General features: G+C 42.6%; 1 protein-coding gene across 1 annotated transcript; it reads left to right on the top strand.

The window, feature by feature from the left end:
- The first annotated feature begins 4,585 nt into the window (after positions 1–4,585).
- LOC137397960 (retroviral-like aspartic protease 1) lies at positions 4,586–5,020 on the top strand. Its single transcript, XM_068084056.1, has one exon. The coding sequence runs from the start codon at positions 4,586–4,588 to the stop codon at positions 5,018–5,020; it is 435 nt and encodes a 144-aa protein (XP_067940157.1).
- Positions 5,021–16,143: the final 11,123 nt, after the last annotated feature.

Here is a 16,143-nt window from a genome sequence, read left to right as displayed (position 1 = left end):
CAGTAGTATATCATTAGGAGCGCTAGGTAGTAATACTAATATAGTATTTTCTACATTTAGTGTCAAGGGCGAGTGTACATATGTATCAATATGTGAAATATATATTCTTAACATAATTAGTTTGTTTTGTTAAAAAACCATTTTTTACAAGTATAATTAGTAATTAGATTAAGAATAGGCCATGGCGTGGTAGACATTTCATCGACTGTCGTAAGGAATTTACTAAGTCTGCTGATTACTCAAGCAAATAGATTTTTTATTCAATCAACTGTTAGTAAGAATCTAATCTATACGTTTTTATGCTATAATAGCAAATGTACAAGAGATTATCATTTTGTGAGCGATAGGTATTATGTGTGGTCCTCAACCAACTACAAAAAAATGAAAATAATTCTTTTTTTGTTATTCATTATTTCTGGAATTGTGCACAAGAATATTTTCATGTAGACCTAAAATGGTTTAGAATATTAGTTACAGGTTTGGCAGTCACTTAACCTATACTAGATTTTTGTTGTTGTGGTTTTGCTTTGTTCACTGTCAGTTTCTTATTAATGAGCTCAATATTTAATCCCGTTAGGATAAAAAGTAATTATGTGCAAATAAATTGTTTAATAATAATATAGTATATTTAAATGTATATAGAAGTTCAAGTCAATTTGGTACTCAAATGAGAAGTCATCTAATCTACTACCTGGGCAATATAGGTCGTGAGTACGGTATAGGGTTGTAACTGTACTTTTTTACAAAAGCCTAATACTAATTAAAGCTACCGGTGCACTTTTGTGTGTGTGGGGCACGCCTAGAGAACTCGATCGCTCTTAACTACTTTCCAGCTAGCTATATTCTGCCATTAAAGAAATTCAACATTTTTCTGTCTCAATTTAATGGCGGGAGAAATGGGCAGGAATAAATTTCAATAATCAATTAGTTTCAATAATAATGACACATGTCCTTCCTTGTCTTTACAAAAAAATTTTCCACAGATTCAAATTATCTATCAACAATCCATAAACGCTTTGCTAAAAAATTTGGTGAGATTTGTTCAAAAACCCTGTGTGTTGATTATTGATAGTATTGGATTATCCTATCAATCATTCTTACAACTATTAGGAAGTAGCTCGACTTTATTATCGAATGCAGATGCAGTGCTAAGTTGTTAGTACTAACTCTCAGATAGGCCTAATTCTGATTACCCTAGGACACTTATGTATTCACCTCATCTAACTTTCGCGTTTTCGTGGAGTCATCCTCTCGCGAAAATTTCATGTGTGAAACTAAACTATCATAATGAATGAGCGGAGACGCGAAATTAAATAGCTTTATTCATTGATAGTCCAAGAGACAAATGGCAGCAAGTGATCAAATCGCATTATCGACCTCGCTCACGCCATTCTACCTGCGGTTCACAATTACAAACTAGTTCCAAATTTAATTTTTTTTCTTATCGGTGAACTGAACCTGATGAATCTAATTATGTTTGTTCCACTGCATTTATTTTCACATCACTATATTTTCGCACTCATCAGAGCTGCGAAATTAAGTTGCAGCGAAATTTTACTCTGTATGCTACTCACGAAACTAAATACTAGCAAATTATAAGTGCCCTAGGGTAATGACTGTTTAATCAAGCTGTCTTGTTGATCAAGATTTTTATAATTGACCTTCCTAGATGTGAGAATCTAAGACTATACTCGGAAAAAAGGAATCCCTAAGGTATGTGAAAGGAATTTTTTCCCAAACCTTAAGTTTATTATACAAACAAGAAAATATATAATAAGTTACCCTTCAGGCTAAATTATAAGAGTATTGTGGAGGACTGAGATTGTATACCGATTATTTACACTTACTCGTATTATATTCTTATTAGCACTTGCCTGACTGTATCGAATTGCCTGAACTTCCTTTCCTATTATGTAATATTATATTTATTCTATGTGTGCAATCTTATTATAACCAGGGCATATCTTTGTGATGTAAGTAGACTGGTGGGCGGAGTTTAGACCGCTATATAAGCCAGTGCACAAGTTGCACTGGCGTGCTTGATACCACTGGACTTTGTGTATACATGTTCATAGCTATCGAAATATAACTATTAAACTCACAGAACTGCTTATATTAACGCTTGCCTAGTTGGCTCAACAGTTGCAGAAGCAGGCTCATTCTAAGCATTAGACGGAACTGCCAGGGTGCCTCTATAAGGCTAGGAATTGATCCACAGTTTTATCTAGATTTGATCAGGTATGCCATGGCATAAGAAATCAAGTCCTATAGCAAACTGCTAGTGGGTCGAGACTAGCATGATATAAGGACCTAGAGGGCAGGATTGATTTCAGAGTAAGCCTGATGACCAGGTACTTATCATGAACTGACTTGACTATCTTCGGGCGCGTCAAGCAGGCCTCAGACAAGGCATACCAGGAAGTCAGGTTACGTCTCTACTTGTTACTGAAGTAAAGCTGACTCAGCTACTGGAGTGAGTTCCTTTACATTAGTGGCAGTAGTGGGATGAACTGAACTCACAACAAGGCAACTAACAGGGACTAGAGAAGACGCAAGTATGGCCAGACGTACTCGCAGCGTGGGACGACCTAGAGCTTTCCAAGCAGAGAGACTAGGAGGTCTAGAGCGACTGAAAGGCGTTTTGGAAAGGATACTTACCAACCAGAGAAACCAAAGACCACCTGCATACAGAGAAACATTCAGAGCCCCAGAGTACGACGGGAGCAGCAATGTAGAGGCCTTCATCAGACAATTCAACGATGTAGCCGTTGCAAATGACTGGGGGCAGGATCCGCGCTGCTACACATCTGAGAAAGACTGCGAGCGCAGGCTAAGGAATGTGGGCATGGGCAGACCATACACGCAGTGTTTAACAACCTCCGAGCCAGGTTTGGAATGACGCATAAAGAAGCTAGGACCAAACTACATGGCCTGAGGAAAGACCAACACGCCACGCTGTTTGAGCACACCACTCAAATAGAGAAACTGACCAACATGGCATTCGAAGAGTTGTCGGACCGCATGAAAGAAAAGATGGCCGTAGACACTTTCTGTGGGTGGCTGGGTAATGTATACCTACAGAGACATCTGCTCGTGGTACCTACCTCTACGCTAGAGGCAGCTGTGAGAGCAGGGAACGAATTTCTGCAGATATGACCCAATATAGCTCCTCACCAAATCCAACCCTTTAGATCGGACGTCAGGGCAGTTCAGCCGGATGAGACGGGTCAGGCAGAAGGAGAGCAGGCCTTTGGAGAGCCGGCCGTGGTGGCCAGGACCACACCGGATACTATTGAGATGCTGTTGACCACGATAACAGATCTAACCAAAGAGGTGGCCAAACTGAAGCTACACATCAATCAGCCACACCGCATTCCAGGAAATGGGACCAAGGGAAAGGAAGTGGCTAGATGCTGGGAATGAAACCAAGAAGGCCACCGGAAGAGAAGCTGTCCACAGAGGCGAACAAATCATGGAGCACCTCAAAGGCAGAACTAGGGAAACGCCTACTGCCCGCAGCAGTAGGTCTACCCACTGGCTGCAATAGGGCACCAGGATTCAAAAAACGCAAAAGACCTAGAAAGACAGGCCGAAGGAAGCCAGAGGCTTCCTCTGAAGGTTGGCAGCAGGTTGGCAGAAGGTTGGCAGCATCTGTTTAGATCGGCTGCCCCGGCCCAGAGTACCCCGGTAGAGACGATTACTGTCTACAACCTCTACTAAATTCTATGGGATCTGGACGAGAGGGAAGAGGAATGTGAGGTGAGCTCCCGGGACTCACCACAGGTGGCCAAACAGGCACAGCGGCAGTACCTCCACCAGATCCAGAAGCAGGCCGGAGGACGAAGGGTCTCTAGACATGCCGGAATTCTGGAGAAACCATCCAGAAGACAAGAGAGACCACCAGCTGAACAAAATAAAACAAAGAGGCCATGAAAGAAGGGAGGTTCAACCAGAGCCGATCACCCTGACAGGTCTGGACAGCAAAGATCAAGACAGAGAGCAGATTCAGTAGCAGCTGAAGCTCTCGAGAGACCGGGGCAATACAGATTGCAAAGGGAAAGCATTCGGCACTGGTTGAGCACCTCTAGAAACTTGGACAAGTTAGGTCAGAGAAAGATGGTCCAGCAGGCGCTGATCTTTTCAAGAGATTTTGGCAGAGAAGATCGAAAATGAGAGCTGACTCGGCGAAAGCTGAGGCTCTTAAGAGATCTGTACCAACCGGATCGGGATTGAAAGAGGATCCAGCAATGGCTGAGCATCTCTAGAGACCAGGATATTACAGATCCAGAGGTAAGGAGGGCTTAAACAGAGCTGACCCTCCCAGGGGATCTGCGTCAGAGAAGGCCCAGGCTAACTCATGCGTAGGCCCAGGCCAACGCATGAGTCCGGTGTCGGGTCCGACAGGCCGGTACGGAGAGAACACGATACCAGCTACTCTTGAGGAAAGCCTGGCAAACCAGCTTGAGGAGAGCCCACCACCGGACAGGCCTCGGGGACGTCCAGGGAAAAGAAACCAGGAAGGGGCGTATAACGCCGCCACAGAAGAGGAAGGGTTACCAAGGATTGGGCCTTCGAAAAACCACATATGTCGAGTTACTTTCTACCAGGAAAGGTGGAAAGGCAGAACTTGCTGTTTCTCATAGACACCGGCTGTAACACTAACCTGCTATCCAAGAAGGTGTTCGACAGGATGCCGAGGAGGGTAAAGATGCAGCTCGAAGAGAATGACCAGTATGGGCTCATGGTAGATGGTAGCAAACTCCAGTTTTATGGACTGATAAGACTATCAGGAAAGATTAGAGACGTACCTATTAAAGAAAGCTTCATTGTGAGCCAGATCAGCAAAGATGCTATTCTGGGAATGCCTTTTCTGATATCCCACAACTGTAATATTGAATTTGGCCGACCAGTCATCTCCCTAGAAGATAGGAAGCATACTTGTATGGACAAGCATGGTAGACTGATGGTGTCCAAAGTTTACACTTGGAAGAAGGTCACTATCCCCCTTTATCAGAAGTAAGAGTGGCAGGAAGGATCTCCGCAAGGAATTATGTACCGGTGGGTATGACAGAAGGCTCTGACTCACGCATACCCATAGCCTTTAGCCTGAATCAACCCGGAGAAAGGGGTGACATCGCCATACGATGCCTGAATCCAGAAAATCAACCTGTAGAGTTGAGTGTCGGGCACGTCATCAGCTCGTATATGGCTGTCGAGGAAGGGGATGTGCAGACAGAACTCTGGTCCGGGCCGGAACGCGAGAGCCTCAACGAGCCAGGAGTTGGGTGTGTGGCTATGCAAACGAGGGAAACCGTCCCGGAACACCTGGTCGAGTTGTAAAATCAGGCCATTCCGAAATGCCTGCATGACAGAGAGAGGCAGAGCTTGGCGTGTCTGTTAACCCGATATCCGGATGTGTTCAGCAAATACGATGGCGACGTGGGAAGGACAGACCCAGTAGAACACAGCATACCTCAGATAGAAGGCCTCAGGCTGGTCAGACAACCTCCTCACAGGCTGGGTCTCCTCAAAGAGTCGAAGGCAGATAAGCAGGTGCAAGAACTGCTGGAGAAGGGACTGATCAAGGCTCCAATGGAGCGTGGAGTTCTCTGGTTCTCATGGTAAGAAAGAAGAATGGCGGATGGAGATTCTGCATCGACTATCGACAGCTGAATGCCATCACCCAACAAGATGCATACCCCATTCCAAGGATTGACGAGAGCCTAGACGCCCTGGTGGGAGTCGGTTCTTTAGTACGCTAGATCTAACCAGTGGGTACTGGCAAATACCGTTAGATCAAGAAGCCCAGGAAATATCTGCTTTCGCCACGAGTAGCGGATCATGGAAGTGGAGAGTACTGCCCTTTGGGCTGACGTCAGCCTCTGCCACTTTCCAGAGACTGATGGAGTCTGTACTTCAGGGGCGCTATTGGAAAACCCTCCTGCTGCACTTAGGCGTCATAATAGTCATAGCTCCCAACTTCAAGACCAATCCGGCCCGCTTAGAGGAGGAATTTCAGAGACTAATCGCCGCCCAGCTGAAATTGAAACCCTCTAAATGCGAGCTCCTTCAGGAGAGAGTACAGTACCTTGGTCATGTGGTGAGCCCAGAAAGAGTGTCCACGGACCCAAAGAAAGTAAAGGCAGTTGCTGAATGGCAGTTTCCTCAGAATGTAAAAGATCTGCAGGCTTTCCTGGGGACTATGGGGTATTACAGGCAATACCTGAAAAATCATGTCACCGACGCTAAACCACTCACGCTCCTGACCAGGAACGAAAAGCCATGGAGGTGGAGAGACAGAACAGCAGGCATTCGAGACCCTCCGACAAGGCCTGATCTCGGCACCCGTGTTGGGATATCCTGACCCAAAGAATAAGTATATTCTGGATACCAACGCCAGCACCGTGAGAGTGGGGGCTGTCCTGTCTCAGAACCAGAAAGGTGGAGAGACTGTGGTGACCTACTACAGCAAGACACTCAGCCCAGCGGAGAAAAACTATTGCGTGAGGCGTAGGGAGCTCCTAGCAGTGGTAAAGGCCGTCAAACACTTTCGCCCTTACTTGTACGAACAGCAGTTCATGCTTCGCACGAACCACGCTTCCCTGAGGTGGTTGTGCAGGAGAATGGAGCCTTCAGCACAAGTGGCTCGATGGCTAGAAATTTTGTCAGAGTTTACTTACCAACTAGAGCATCGGCCAGGGGTCAAGCGTGGGAATGCCGACGGCCTAAGTAGACAGGTCTGCTCGAACGACTGTCGACAATGTGCTTGGATAGAAGAACGAGATGGAGGCCCTAGCAAACAAGCGTTGCGGGCAGTGGAATCGGACACAGTAGTGACCATTAAGTTACCGGGGAATCAAAACTTCCGTCAGTTAATACAGAGTCAAGTACAAGGAATGCAAGCAGTGGCTAGGATGTACTGGGCAATACAAAACGATCAAGAACTGTCAAAAGAGGAGTTAACCCTGGAGTGTAATGAGCTCAGGATATTACATAGAAGACGAAAGGCTATGAGGTTGTTGGCAAACGGTGTGCTAGAGGTCAGGCTATCAGCAAACGGCCATCCCAGATGGTGTACCCTATGCCCCAGAGCAGACCGGAACCGGGTGATCTGGGAGACGCATAAACTGGCCTATGCGGGAGTACACAAGAACGTAAAGAGGCTGCTGTTAAACTGGTACTGGCCGGGACTAAATGCGGATGTGAGACGACTCGTTCAGGCGTGTGAGATCTGCCAAGTGGCGAAGGCTGGCGGAAACCATGCAGCAAAGAGCAAGCACCGGCTATACGCCAGGCGACCCTGGCAAAAACTGGCGGTTGACCTGGTGGGGCCCATGCCGGAGACCGAAAGAAAAAACAAATGGATACTGGTGATCAGCGACCATTTCTCTAAGTGGCAAGATGCCTTAACCATTCTAGACGCGACCGCCCCGGTTGTGGCCATAGCCCTGGATGAGAGAATCTTCTGCTACTTTGGCCTACCAGAAGAACTACACTCCGATCAAGGGGCCCAATTTGGGTCCAAAGTCATGAGCGAACTATGTGGCCTGTGGAATATAGAAATGACACGGACAGCGCCATATCACCCCCAAGGAAATGGCATCATAGAAAGGAACAACCGGAGCCTAAGAGATTCCTTGAGAGCCCTACTCCTGCGCCAAGGACTTACAGAGTGGGACTTGCTACTACCCCAGATAATGAGGGCCTTTCGAGGCAACCCCCCCCCCACTCAGCCACAGATGAGACAGCGAATTACATGATGATGGGCAGAGAGTTGAGGTTGCCGGATCAACTTTTGAAACCCATCGCAGCCGCTAGTCAGGCAGTACAACCCTACGTACTGGGTCTAGCCAGCAGGCTGAAAGAGACCTACGAAATCCTCCGAGAACAACAAATGAAGATTTGGGTGGGATGAGGTGTTTGAGGTGGGAGACTTGGTGTTACTGGTCAATAGAGACGCAGGCGAGAGGAAAATCCTAAGTTACAACCCAAATACGTGGGACTCTATACAGTCACCAAGTGTTACACTAACAACACTTATCAAGTAGAAAAACAGGGTCAGGTATCAGTACAAAATGAAGAACGACTGAAACCCTACTATGCGTGCCCAGAAGCCGATGGGAGGGCCCCGGCCACCAAGGAACCTTCCAGGAGACCAAACATGAAGGGTGCCACTGGACGGAGAGAAAGGAGGCCAGAGGAGCTGGTGGAAATGCTGCCCACCTTAGAGTTCACCAGGAGAAAGCTCCCTCCACCACCACCCCTACAACAAAGAGAGATATGCCTTCCCCCAATGAAATGGACACTGACACGTTCAGGAGACGACTCCTGGAGGTCCTGGCCAAGGAAAGAGGGCCTACCATAGGAGGTAACGGTCCTCCGGAAAGGACAAGGGACGCAACAGATCAACCCAGTGTTACCAGCACGGAGCTGGAGGAATCGAATTTTGAGCCATGTTCAGAGCCCCCGGTAGAGCCCCCTGGGCTGGACTCAATGGAAGAGGAGGCGAAAAGCACACCAGCAGGCGAGACCCTGACAACCGGAGCGGCGAAGCAAAGAGACATATCCCAGACTGATACCTTTAGACTAGCTAAGGCTGGGGGAGAGGTACAGGTAGACCCAGGACCAAGGGAGGCAGGAAGAGATGTTAGAGGAAGGCGGGACGAAAGACCCAGCCGAACGGTGGGACCACCCATAAGATACGGCCAGGCGGTATGCCATCAGATTGACCCCGAGGACGAAGAGTCAGAGATAATAGAAAAACAGGTCGAATTCGTAGAATTATACCAGTCCACCAAAGTCATGGTGGGAGAACTGGAAAAATTGCTCGGGAGAGGAGACCTGAGGACTAACCAAGAGTTGATGTTACAGTACCAGATCCTAAAAGAATCAGTCTGGAAGTAAGAAGGGATGCTGGCCATTAATCAACACGTAAAAGAACAACCGAGATCTACGGAACTTGACTGAAACGTTTCGGAACAAGGGGCGGAGGCTGAAACAGCCGTAAAAATTCAAAAGACAGAAAAACAGTCCGGCAACGAGTATTTTCGACCGAGGACTCCGAACAGCGGATTTTTTCAAAAACAAAGGCGCTATGGAACTGGAAAGTGGCCATCATTTTGATCTGGCGATACTTCCAACCAGTCCATACGCAGTACGCTAACAGACAACAAGCTCGCTCTACCTTTAAAAAATTATATTAAAAAACTCAACATGGATCAGGAACAAAACGACAAGGGAGCCATTGAAGACGTTGAGTTACGATTATTATTAGCAGAACTGGATGATATTTTAGAGGAGAAAGAGATACCATCAGAAAGAAAAGAATTTGATTAAGAAAAACTATTCAAGGGTGTCAAAACAAAAAAAGGCGTACTACCCATTGCTTACAAAGGAGAGAGACTGGGAGAGCAGGTAGTAACGAACACTAGGATAATACAATTGGTAGAAAACAGGGCACTCCGGAACAAGGTCCATCCAAACAAAGGCAGGCCTAATTTCGTGGGACAGCAATCTCGGGTCTAGAGTAGAGGTGAGCCACCCAAGGGTAGCCCTCCGCTAGAGACCAGAAGGAAACAGCAACCGCAAAATTCACTAACGGAGGATAGAGACAAACCAAGGCCAATGAGGGCCTGCTCAGTAAACATCCAGCCAATCCCCATCAGCAAAGATCGGGAGAAAAAAGAGACAGTCGAGGGGATATCGAAGGACATATGGTACTCCCCCGCCTCCTACGAAAAGATGGAGGCTGCCGAAGACCGCCAGAGAGGAGAATGCCGGCTCTGCGGCTTTCAAAACAAAGAATGTCATGTAGTCAGGAGGCACGTAGGGCAACATTATTGGCGCTTCTGGTGTAAGTGCCAAAAGAGCTCTTTCTTGTTCTTTAGCATCTATAAACACCAGAAGAAGGCAAGAGATCACCAACTTCACCCCGGTACCGTACACCAGGTGGATAAGGAGTGGTATTCTGATTTCTGCGCATACATGCACTGGGAGAAATGCCCCTCATTTGGGGCCTGCCTTCTCGTGAAGGACGGAAGCGGATGGGTAAGAGGCAGGAGGGCCAGACAGAAACAGACACGGACCAATCCACCAGAAAGGAAGGTGTGCGCTGACCAAGGAGACAGCCAGGGTGAAAAGAGTGGCCGCTTCGGCCTCCGCATCCACATAAACCGCTGCGGATCACCCGAAGGAGGAGAGATGGTCAACAAGCCCCTCTCACCCAGGTATACAATTCTGAAGTTGAGTTGGAAGGTATGCCGGGAGCAAACTATACCCACCAGCCCGGGGGTGGACTCCCCACCTAAGGGAGTTTTTTGAGGAAAACCGAGATGCAAAAGGAGTAGATGGTGCCACCTTGGAAGCTCATGTCAGTGTCGACGACACAGCAGGTGTCTATGCGGAAACCAGTCCAGAAGTCCATAACCCTGCCGGCAGAGAGGCAGAGTCTTGTGAAAGAATCAATGATGACCCACGACGTAGACAAGAGGATTATACCTGCCGGGCAGAACGGGAGGAGGAGCGCTGCCAGCATTACAGCCGGCTAGCCGACGAGTGCCAAAAGGAGGCTCAGCGACTGAGAGCCCGCGCTCGACAATACAGATAGACACTCTTCATTAATTGTTTTTCCTCGAGCCAAACAATTGGGGGGGAGAGTGTGGAAGACTGAGATTGTATACCGATTATTCACACTTATTATATTCTTATTAGCACTTGCCTGACTGTATCGAAATGTCTGAACTTTCTTTTCTATTATATAATCTTATATTTATCCTATGTGTGCAATCTTATTATAACCAGTGAATTTTTGTGATGTAAGTAGACTGGTGGGCGGAGTTTAGACCACTATATAAGCCAGTGCACGAGTTGCACTGGCGTGCTTGATACCACTGGACTTTGTGTATACATGTTTTTAGCTATCGAAATATAACTATTAAAATCACAGAACTGCTATATTAACGCTTGCCTGGTTGGCTCAACAGTTGCAGAAGCAGGCTCATTCTAAGCATCAGACGGATCTGCCAGGGTGGCTCTATAGAGCTAGGGATTGATCCACAGTTTTATCTAGATTTGATCAGGTATGCCATGGCATAAGAAATCAAGTCTTAGAGCGAACTGCTAGTGGGTCTAGACTAGCCTGATATAGAGACCTAGAGGGCAAGATTGGTTTCAGAGTAAGCCTGACGACCAGGTACTTATCGTGAACTGACTTGACCACCCTCAGGCGCATCAAGCAGGCCTCAGATAAGGCATACCAGGAATTCAGGTTACGTCCCCACTTGTTAGTGAAGTAAAGCTGACTCAGCTACCGGAGTCAGATCCTTTACAGTATAAAGTAATGTCTGAAAGTTAGAATATAGTCACCTCTTTTGCTCTCCGAAAGTTGACTCTTCCAATTAATCTGCTGACACATCTGTTTGCCATGATGAAGCTGTATTGAAAGAGTGAAGTATATAGGTGAATATGTGTCTTTATATATGGGTTGAGAGTTAGCCTTGGTGTCCAAGAGTGGAACAATATGTTTCAACTCTTCAGTTCAGAGTTTTGTATTTTTTGGGGATTCCTGGCTACGTCCTGTTGTATTTTATCAGCGGAGATTACACCATGTGTCATCCCCAATCATAATATTAGGTCCTGTCAGATATCAGTTTTGGAAGAATACCAGGAGAACCTATTTTGCCAAGGAAACCAGCAACTACTATGACCTATGAAGACAACAATACACGCAGAAAGGAAATTTCATCACCTATTCATTTTAGCACAACAAACAGACCACGCCAGGATGTCAGATGCTAACTGGACCGGGAAACCACAAATCACTGTATCTCACCATAATATATACATTTATGTATATGTTTATTCAGATTCAACACAGCACATCAAAATATTGCATTAACATTGGAAGGAGAGACGTGAGAGCTGAGCAGCCATCCATTCCTATAAAGAGCGTGTACAGAGTAGAAGAGAGCCTCCATGCGTACATCCCTGAGCTACAACAAATGAAAAGAATGAGTATGTCACATAAACAATAACTGCATGGCTTGAGCACTTTAATCTTTGTATTTTATTCTTTTACTTTATGTTAGTTTTAAATCTTATGTTTTATGCTAATTTTTGTTTCATTATACATTGGCAATGTCAAAGCAGTCCTCTGAAACTATCAAACTCATGAAAAACAGTCATTTCAACTATGTCTCCATGGCATTTCATTTAATCATGGAATTTCCCAAGGAGCTGGCTTCTAGCAGCAGGCAGAGCTTCAAAAAAATAAGCTTTAATAATTTTCACAGTTAAAATAAATTTTTTTTAAATATAAAATTTATAGTAATAAAAAGAATAGAGCAAAATACATACTCCAGAATTTTTCTAGATTTTTAAAGCTAAAAACAAAAGAGATAGAGACACTTTTATAAATTCTACATTCAGAAAATTGGCTAAGTTTTTCAAACATCATGGGCTTTCCAGAAAGATGAGCTCAGACGCTCCACCACAGCTGATCTGTTGCGATATGCACAGTCAGCAATTGCACAAAGTTTGCAAAATGCTGACTAGAAACCAATTAAAAGTTGTTATTCTCAGACAGCTTGTATATAAGGAGCCTCTGAAAGTGATTAAGGCAGAGAGCGGGCCAGGGAGGCCAAGTGGGTGAAATTGTATAACCCCTTTTACTACTGTTTTACCTCGAGGAGATAAAGCCATTTGGCTGAAAACTACGATAATACTTGAACGTTTCTGAGGACACCCTTTTATCGCTCATTTTGGCGAGATATACATTTATTATATGACGAACTATTTGAACGATTTTCTTCATTCGTTTTATGCCCAAGTGAGGCTTGTTATTGATAAATATACTTTATATCGAAGCCTGAGATAGGCCAATCTATTATTGATACGACAACGATATTTGAGTTTGCAACCATCATTTGAAATTGACGCCCGAGAGGCTGATATACTGATAAAACAACAGTGGCTAACACTCATTCTACAGAGTAACATACATTGGTGCCCAAGTGAGGCAAGACAACTACTGAGCTGGCAGATAAGTATAAAATATTCAGGAGAAGACAACTTGTGTCAGAATTGCAAATACGGTAACAGATCATACACAAATTCGCAAGATTGACTTGACAGTTGATTGATATAGAGAACATTTTTTTGCCTGGCAGGAAGAGTCACTTTGCCAGTTCGAAAAATTAGTTTGTTGCGTGAGAAAATCAGTCAGGAGTGCTACCTTACACAACATTATATAGAACCACCCAAAAACACGATTGCATTTATAAGTTACATTTTATTAAATCATTTTATTAACATTTTATTGAAATTTTCATTTAGTTTAAATAATTATATACATATTTATAAAATATTATTAAATTTTCTCCAGTGACAAAGCTGCAGCTTTGCACCACACTACGAGTAATTTGGAAATACATTATATCAACAACGAAAATATATTTATATAATTTAAATATATTATATTATTGAAATATATTATTTAATTTATTCTTTTTAATTTTTCTCATGTGACAGTCCGGTATAGGTTGGTGTCAGATACGGAGCTTGCTATTGCATGACGCAATATATCATAGTCTGTATTAAGATAGTAATCTTTTGGCGATTTTCTGAGATTTCTTTTTTGAAACATGTGCATCCAGACCAATCAAAGAGTGATCTTTCCAAATCTGAAATCATTTTAGCCAATAAAAGTCTCCAACTATCAGAAAAACGTCCTTTAATCCATTGCTATGCTAAACAGGAAGTACTAAAAATGGCGTCCAATAAACGTAATTGACTCGTTTTTGCCGATTTTAAAAATAATTCTGACATTTTTGAGACTTCTAATGAGTACTTTGGTATTCCCACTGATGCCAAAAGCAGTGAAAGTGAAGAGAAGGATGATGATAATTTCTTAACAAGTCTTTTTATAATTATTATAATATTTAATTACAAGAATAATTATTCGATTTTATATGATTACTATAAGATTTAACTACAAGAATTAGGCTACTATATAAATTTACAAGATTGGAGTATATAGTGTCCCATGGTGTGCAATATGTTACTGTTAATATTTGTTTAAGGTTTTGTTGGTAATACTACGTTGTGCCCGAAATTGCGATGCGGCCAAGCCGTTTTTAATATCTGCGAAATTAAGAATAAGTAGGCTAATACATTTTCTAATAGATATACAGCTATTTCTATGACAGCCAGCTAAAATCTGTTTAGATTTTTAAATTTAGCACAATCTTTTGTATATAAATACAGAAATCTAGATAAATATCAAATTTTCTTGATATTGGTTGTTGCTATGACGTTTTGAAATGTAAACAAAATTGTGCTTTGGTTTTTGCTTCTCAAACTTTAACACCAGTTTTCTCAGAACTATGTTTTCGCAATGATGGCAAACGTGCATTTGGTTTACTGACCATAAAATCTGCTGTAATTAAGCTAGAATCAAAATTTTTTTTGCAAAAAACGTGTGAATTTTTTCCTGCTGCTAGTTTAAATGACTCCAAATCTCACACCTCCGAGTTAACCATGGTTTTCTGAGATCATAACCCATATGATATATTTAACCTTTCTCTTTCTGTATTAATATTATTACCTTTTATTAGCAGTTTTCTTGTATTGAACGTTTATTGATCATAGAGTAATGTAGATTTAATACCACACAATATTTCAATGGCAGGATCATATGAGCAAAAAGAGAAGATAACTCTTGGCTCATATGTTGGCTTTTGCATATGCCACTATTTGACCTGAACTCATAATCAACATACAGTAATAGTCTCACAGGCGTTGTAAAGTACCTTTTAAAATGCTAAAATGTTTAAGTTATTTAACAAAAGGATCTTGTGAACACCAGCAACTGTGTGTTTCACTTATTTAAAACATGTTTCTGTCATAGCCATACTATCACCAAACAAACGCAAATTAGATGCTCTCCTGCTTGAACCTCATGAAAATTACGTTAATATCAAACATTTTCTCATTATATTTCCTGCTCACTTGAATCACACTAATTTTCAGCATTGGTTTACATGAAATTTAATAATGAAACAACAATAATAACAAAAACAATGATCTTGCAGAAAAAAGTAAAAGACAGTCACAAAAATAAAGTCATAATATAGTATTCGTTGCAGATGTTGCCTATTATATGTTGAATAGTTTATGGGAGACATGGGAGACATGTCATCAGAGTCAACTGGATGTCAACAGACATCTAGTCATGGAAGACAGGCTAGCGCTGGATGAAACTCTGACAAACCCTGGAGTGTGACTTCACCAATAGAAAGACTGATATTTGATCTCTGACACAAATGTCATAAATCCTAGTGCCCTGTACAACCCAAGTAAGTAACCAACCTTTGAATGCTGTTGTTTGATTAAGCACTCAAGCTTTTGATTGCTGATATTGGTAATAGGCATATAAGAAGGGATAAGAATCAGATGTGACATCAAACATCCAAATACGTTCTTATCCTTATTCTTAGATAATAAAACAAATACTAGAATTATCTTCAGACTTATTGATCTAAAAGCTAACAATACATTTGCTAAGATTTTCAGGAGAAGAGATATTTGTGGTACGAAATCAGCTATAATTTTGAACTGTCCTAGTGTTTGTGAAAAATGAAAAGAACATTTTGCTATAATTCTGTTATAATATGACTATAAAATACCACCTCAAGAATCTACATGGTTTTCATTACACTCTATCAGATGAATATATAATATTAGTAGCCCACCTTTAGTTTCTGAGATTCTATAGTCATGCAGCTATCATATGGTTGTTGAGAGTAATATAATTGATATAGACTTATTTATCTTTTCTTTTTATTACATCAAGTGAATATATAAAAGGATGACATATAGTTATTCACTTTTTTCTTCTATTAGAACAGGTAAAAATATAATTAGTTTTAGCTCTCTGGCTACAACAAGGTAAAGTTATCTGGTTTAATAACATTATATCTCATTCCTTCTAGAAGTTTCTACAGTGAACTTCAAGAGATCGTTGTTATGAGCAGCTGTTTGTGTCAATAAAAAATATATACTTAAAAATATAAAATAAAATAAAATACTTAAAATACTATAAAATACTTAAAAATATTAAATGATGTCAATGTTATTATAAAACAT

Source organism: Watersipora subatra, chromosome 6, assembly GCF_963576615.1.
Source record: "Watersipora subatra chromosome 6, tzWatSuba1.1, whole genome shotgun sequence".
Taxonomy (NCBI): Eukaryota; Metazoa; Bryozoa; class Gymnolaemata; order Cheilostomatida; family Watersiporidae; genus Watersipora; species Watersipora subatra.
The sequence above is the reverse complement of the archived record's forward strand: the minus strand, read 5'-3'. Positions and strand labels throughout refer to the sequence as shown.

Bases quoted from the DNA above. Each gene is read 5' to 3' on its own strand.
- LOC137397960 (XM_068084056.1), top strand. From the start codon at position 4,586: ATGTCGAGTTACTTTCTACCAGGAAAGGTGGAAAGGCAGAACTTGCTG.